At 43.6% G+C, this 5840-nt stretch overlaps 3 protein-coding genes across 3 annotated transcripts in view; 1 reads left to right on the top strand and 2 right to left on the bottom strand.

The window, feature by feature from the left end:
- The window catches only part of ppl (periplakin), a 21838-nt gene extending 16569 nt beyond the window's left edge, over positions 1 to 5269 (top strand). Inside the window, exons 17-22 of the mRNA XM_035654178.1 lie at positions 254 to 447; positions 603 to 753; positions 854 to 937; positions 1045 to 1161; positions 1954 to 2046; positions 2149 to 5269. Coding sequence (XP_035510071.1) covers positions 254 to 447; positions 603 to 753; positions 854 to 937; positions 1045 to 1161; positions 1954 to 2046; positions 2149 to 4818 — 3309 coding nt within the window. The 3' untranslated portion in view covers positions 4819 to 5269. The remainder of the gene's footprint in view (positions 1 to 253; positions 448 to 602; positions 754 to 853; positions 938 to 1044; positions 1162 to 1953; positions 2047 to 2148) is intronic.
- zgc:158403 (tetratricopeptide repeat protein 39A) overlaps positions 1 to 5840 on the bottom strand; it is a gene marked incomplete at its 5' end in the record, with an annotated part of 767589 nt that overhangs the window by 433299 nt on the left and 328450 nt on the right.
- Positions 1 to 5840, bottom strand: part of LOC118322503 (putative oxidoreductase GLYR1) — a gene marked incomplete at its 5' end in the record, with an annotated part of 45276 nt that overhangs the window by 34210 nt on the left and 5226 nt on the right.

Raw genomic sequence — 5840 nt, 5'->3', positions numbered from 1 at the left:
GATTCGAATCCTGGGCCGCTGCATCAAGGACTCAGCCTCGGTACATGGGTCGCCATCTCTACCCACTGAGCTAACCGGGCACCCAGAACTTCATTATTTTAATTTATAATGGTTCTCATGGGCACATTTTTCAATATAGCTGTGGTTAATCAAATTGCCACACAAAAATCCGTGAGTCTACAGTTTTCCCCCCAGTTAAAAGACGGTGAAGTATATATTACTGTGTATATTGACTCCCTTGCTACTCTGGCAGGATGTTGCATCAGACCTGAGGTCCAAGAGGTCAGCTATCAGTGAGACAGAGCAGAACCTGCGCCTGGCCAAAAGCAGCTGCGACGACATGGCCACCAAATTTCAAGAGCACTGCCCAGACATCGAGAGGCAGGAAGCAGATGTCCAGAAGCTCAACAAGCGCTTTAACAACCTTAACAGACAGATCGACACCAGGTGAGAGGGTGGGGACAAGGACAGATAAGTACACTAAAATCTGTGCATCAATAATTATTGGAATAAACACTGAGCATCACTGCACAAAAACACCTACCATACCTACGTACACATAAGATCTAACACACAATGATCTCTTTTGCTGTGTTTTGCAGGTCTCAAAGCTTGCAGAGGGCCAAGATGGGGTACAACAATTACCGCAATGATTATGACAACCTGAACAGCTGGTTGTCTCGTGTCCCAAACTACGAGCCCCATGAAACTGATGACCAGAGAAAAGTGGAGACGAAGCTGAAGAATCAGAGGGTGAGAGTAACGAGCAACAGGGCAATTCATACTCTGCGTATTCCAGTCAGTCAGTGGTGCTCTAGAAAAAAGCTTACACAAACTTCTGTTTTCTCTACAGAACTTGCTGTCTGATATAGCAAGAAAGGAGTCTGACTTGAACAACATCTCCAAAAATGCTCAGCTTTACCAACAAGCTGTCAAAGTAAGACATTGTGCATTGATTTTTACCGCCACATTACTACCTTTAATTTGCAGAAATACAATAAGATGAAGATTTGAGCATAATGGTTTACTTATTTTTCTTTGTAGGACTATGAGAATGAAACTGAGAAGTTCAGATCCATCCTCGACCTTGAGGATGGACTGGTACCTCAGACATACAAGAGGAGCAGACTGGAATCACCTGCACTGACTGTCAAGGCAGAGGTGAGGCTTCTTCATGCATGCCTTTCATAACCTCTCACTCCAAATGAATTCAATGCATGTGCCTAACTTTCTCAGCATGAATTAGCCATTGCAGCCACATTTAAAGGAGTACTCCAGCGTTGCACTTCCTTCAAGAATCGAGGGGCACTATTTAGTCCGACACAAGTTTTGACCCTGAAAAAATTGCCTTTCTTTTCAGGTTTATTCAAGTGTGGGTTTGCGTCACCTCCTCTGTGGACATATTTGCTTTTTATCTGCAGTTTTCAGGTAGTAGGTGCTAGATTTAGTCATGCAGGACTGAGGGCAACTGTGGTCAGGGAAGGAGCTGGTGTCCACTAATCGGATAGGTGTTGGTTCCGATCCGGCTCCTCCACCATCCTGAAGGTCCTTGAGCAGATGCGTTGGTGGGAATGTGTATTGAATTGTAGCTTTCTGTTCGGTGGGCTTCTGCCAATCGTGCAGTTGAATGGGTTGTGTAAAAGGGGTGAATGTGGCGCGTTGTGTAAAAGCGCTTTTACACAACGTGTAAGTGGTCGTGAGTGAGTGGTCGGAAGACTAGAAAAACGGTATACAAGTACAGGTCCATTTACCATTACCATAGGCAAGAGGTGATGCTACCTGCTGCAGAATCTGTGAAAACCACACAAATTTTATTTCAAGGAAAAAAAAATAAATGGCAGATGTAGTAATTCTTTGCTTCTTTTTTTAAATTACTTGATAGTTTTATGATACTAAAGGAACCTCAGGATTTTTTTATGTGCTTTCCATGACATGTTATTTCAATGTTTTCAGGAAGCTGCTATTGAAGCTAAGTTTACTGAGGTGAATGCTGTGAACAAGCAAAAGCTGCAGAATCTGGAGTTTACCCAAAGTCTCCTCAGCCAGGTGACATATTTTTACATGACAGTAATAATAATACATAATTAATAGTTAATAATCATACTAACAGTGAAAACAACAATAATAATAAGGATTTTCCCTCTATAGCAACCTGAGACCCCTATGATCCAGTCCACAAATGTCCAGTCAGTCCATGCTACCCAAGGAGAAGAGCCTTGGAGAATTAGGAAGCAGCTGGAAGATGAGATCCAGAGGAGGGAGCAGCTAGAGAAAGAAATTGAGACTATCCAGACTGACATCTATCTCCTTGAAGGACAGAAGCCTCAGGACACAATTGTCAAGAAGGAGCTGATCAAGAAGGTTCCTGACCCCCAGCTGGATGAGGAGGTCCATAAGGTCCAGCAGAAACTCTCAGAGGAGCGCCGCACTACCCATGTCCTGGCGAATGACCTTGAGGTGCTACAGTTGAAGCTGCGTGGCCTTGAGACTGAGCTCAAAGAAGGGGCACAGCAATACACTGTGAAGGAGGTCCTGCGTATAGAAAGAGACCGTGGCCAGGAGGAGGAGATCCGCAAGCTTCGGGAGGACCTAGATGAGCTAAGAAGGCAGAAGATGATGAAAGACAATGAGCTGATTCAGATACAAAAGCAGGTGACACTCCTGGCTGAGGAGAAGAACAAGGAACAGGAGGTGATCACTGAAGAGGAGGTGATCAAAGTCCAGAATGATCCCCAACTTGAAACAGAATATCGGGTGCTCCTTGACAGGAAGCAGAAGGAAATGGATGGCAGGAAACAGCTGGAGGATGAACTGCAATTTCTTCAGGAGAAGCTCAGAAGAATGGAGAAAGAAAAAGCAATGGCAGAGGAGAAGATTTCCATCAAGGAAGTGCTGAAAGTAGAGAAAGATGTTGCCTTTGAAAGGGAGGTAGAAAACCTCAGGAGGCAGTATGAAGATGAGAAGACCAAACGAAGATCATCACAGCGAGAAAGGGCTGACCTCCAGAGGAAAATTGCTGGTCTAGAGGAGGAGAAGTCCAAGATTGTTATTCAGGAGAAGGTGCGGGAGATCGTACGCCCCGACCCCAAGGCTGAGAATGAGGTTGCCAATCTCCGGCTTGAACTTGTAGAGCACCAGAGGCGCTACAAAGATGCAGAGCTCCAACTTAGATCCCTGCAGGATGAGCTGACAATGCTGAGGAACAGAGGACCTCAAGTGGAAGTCAAAGAGATCATCAAAGAAGTCATCAAATACAAGACAGATCCACAGACTGAAAGAGAACTGGAGAGACTTCGCAATGAAATTGTTGATAAAACCCACCTAACTGAGAAATCTGAGATGGAAATCCGCCAACTTCATGATGAAATTCAAAGATGGAGGGACACCAAACCCCAAGTGCAGACTAAAGAGGTGGTCAATGAAGTGCTGCAATACAGAGAAGATCCCAAGACCAAAGAAGAAATCGAGACTCTGAAAAGGAAACTAGCTGATGAACAGAAGAAACGCCTTGACCTGGAGAGAGAAAAGTCAGCCCAAGAAGAGAAAATCAGACTGAGGAAAATGGATCTGTCTCAGGTCCGTGAAAAGATTGTTCAGCAAGAAGTGGTCAAAATGGAAGAAGACCCTGTCCTTAAGTCAGAGTGCAACAACTTTTTACAAAACATCAACAATGAGCAGAAACAAAAGGACAGCTTGAAAACTGAGCTCTTCCAACTGCAGAGACAAAAGGCTGACCTGGATCTGCAATTGGAAGAACTGGAGCGTGAGCGCAGGGCAAGGCGCGATGCAGAATTGGAGATCCAAAGGCTTCGTGTCAGACTTACTGAGCTGGAGATCCGTGACAAAGAGAACCGTGAGAAGGTGACTGTCAAACAGAAGGTTGTCCTGCAGCAGGATCCCCAACAGGAAAAGGAACACTCCATCCTCAGACTACAGCTTGATGAAGAGAAGCACAAACGCACTCTGCTTGAGAAAGAATTTAATGCCCTCATCCAGCAGCAGCTCACCCTGGAGAAGATTGATGTGAAGGAAAGAGTTGTCCGTACTGAGAAAGTTCAAGTTGAGAGGGACCCAGAGGCCGAGATTGAGATTGAGAACCTAAGGAGGACTCTGGAAGAGGAGAAAAGGAGAAGGCGAGAACTTGACATGGAGTTGTCCACCCTCACTTCCAGGCTTTCTGATATGGAGTTCTCTAACACCAAGTCTTCTAAAGAACTGGACTACATCCGCGATGAAAGTAACCGACTGCAGCAAGAAAACCAGAGGCTGCAGAATGAGATTCGCAAGCTTCGGTCTGAGATTGAGATTACCAGCAAAGAGACTCGGCTTATTACTGAATCTGCGCCAAGAGAAGATGGAAAGAACCTGGAGTTGAGGCTTGATTCACTACAGAAGGAACTAGCCGAGCTCAGAGGCATAACCAACCAGAAGGAAGAGGAGATTGAGAGGCTTCAAAAGAACCTGGCGGCAGTGAGAATGAAGAAGGAACAGAGGGAGAGCCATCTCCGTAGGTCTATCGTGGTCATTGACCCAGATACAGGCAAAGAGATGCGACCAGAGGAGGCCTACAAACTAGGGCTGATTGACTGGAAGATGTTCGTCAACCTGCAGAGCCAGGAGTGTGACTGGGAAGAGATCACGGTCAAGGGCCCCGCAGGGGAATCCTCGGTTCTTCACGACAGAAAATCCGGGAAAAAGTTCTCCATCGATGACGCTTTGCGTCTCGGGCACATCACAAATCGCCAGCTTCAGCAGTACGTAAACAAAGAAATCTCGATCCAGGAGTTTGGTGTAATGGTGTCGAGCAAGAACAAATGAATGCAAACATGCTATGAAAGAAAGCGCATTTTCGATTTAATCGATTCGAGTTCCTGTTTTATCTCTGTTGCTTAAAAATCCCCTTGTGTTTTACTGTACCCCAATTCTGACTTTAATACTCTGGTGACTTGGCATTATTTTGTACTTCATCTATGATTCCTGAATGCATTATGTATTTATTTTCTTATGCATATTACATTTTGTGATACTGGCATGCATATGTGGAGTGATATAATATCGTTATAGCCAGTTACATAACATTTTATGTTGTAGGAAGTTTGCTCAGCAAAGCTTTTATTTCTTGCACTGGGTACTAGGGTAGAGAACATACCTTTGATTTAATATTGCCACTGAAATTCACAAGGTACCAAATGTTTTATTTGTTTGTGGGCTTTTCCCAGGTTTATCTAAGATGCTTCAAGCTTCAATAAAAGTCAAATAAAACTGGAAAGATTTTATGTTTTTTTCCCCCATAATTAATCTTATTATGGTGAAACATATGTATATATTTTCATGGCAAGGAAAATTCACATTTCATTATGTATACAACATTTTGATAATGGACGCCCATACAAAGCATTGAATATCTAAATAGAACACATTGATAACATGAGAACAGCCCTAAGACTAAGTGATGGCCCTGCACCCATAGGGCTGCAGTCACACTATTTTCAGGAAATGACCGTAATAATACTAATAGTAATAATTATAATAAACTTAGTTATACAGCACTTCTCAAAGTGTTCATGTAAATTGTAAAAATTAGCCATATCTAGCATCCTGGTATCGTAGTGATTACTGTAATTGCAACATTCCCAGGTACTAAATATATTCTTTTAATGCAGAATGGCTCCTTTTAGATTGTGTTATTAGGGACTGAGCCAGCGACCGCTGGNNTTCTTACCTATTATTTTTAGCGCCTTTGACTGCGTTTTTGACACCCTGAACATATACGAAAACTCAATTTTATTTGGCAAAGTTGTCAGGCCTGGTGAAAAATTTGATATTCTATGCGTCGCTTT

The sequence above is a fragment of the Morone saxatilis genome, unplaced genomic scaffold (genome assembly GCF_004916995.1).
Source record: "Morone saxatilis isolate NCDOM2014 unplaced genomic scaffold, NCSU_SB_2.0 Contig14, whole genome shotgun sequence".
Lineage (NCBI taxonomy): Eukaryota > Metazoa > Chordata > Actinopteri > Moronidae > Morone > Morone saxatilis.
The sequence above is the reverse complement of the archived record's forward strand: the minus strand, read 5'-3'. Positions and strand labels throughout refer to the sequence as shown.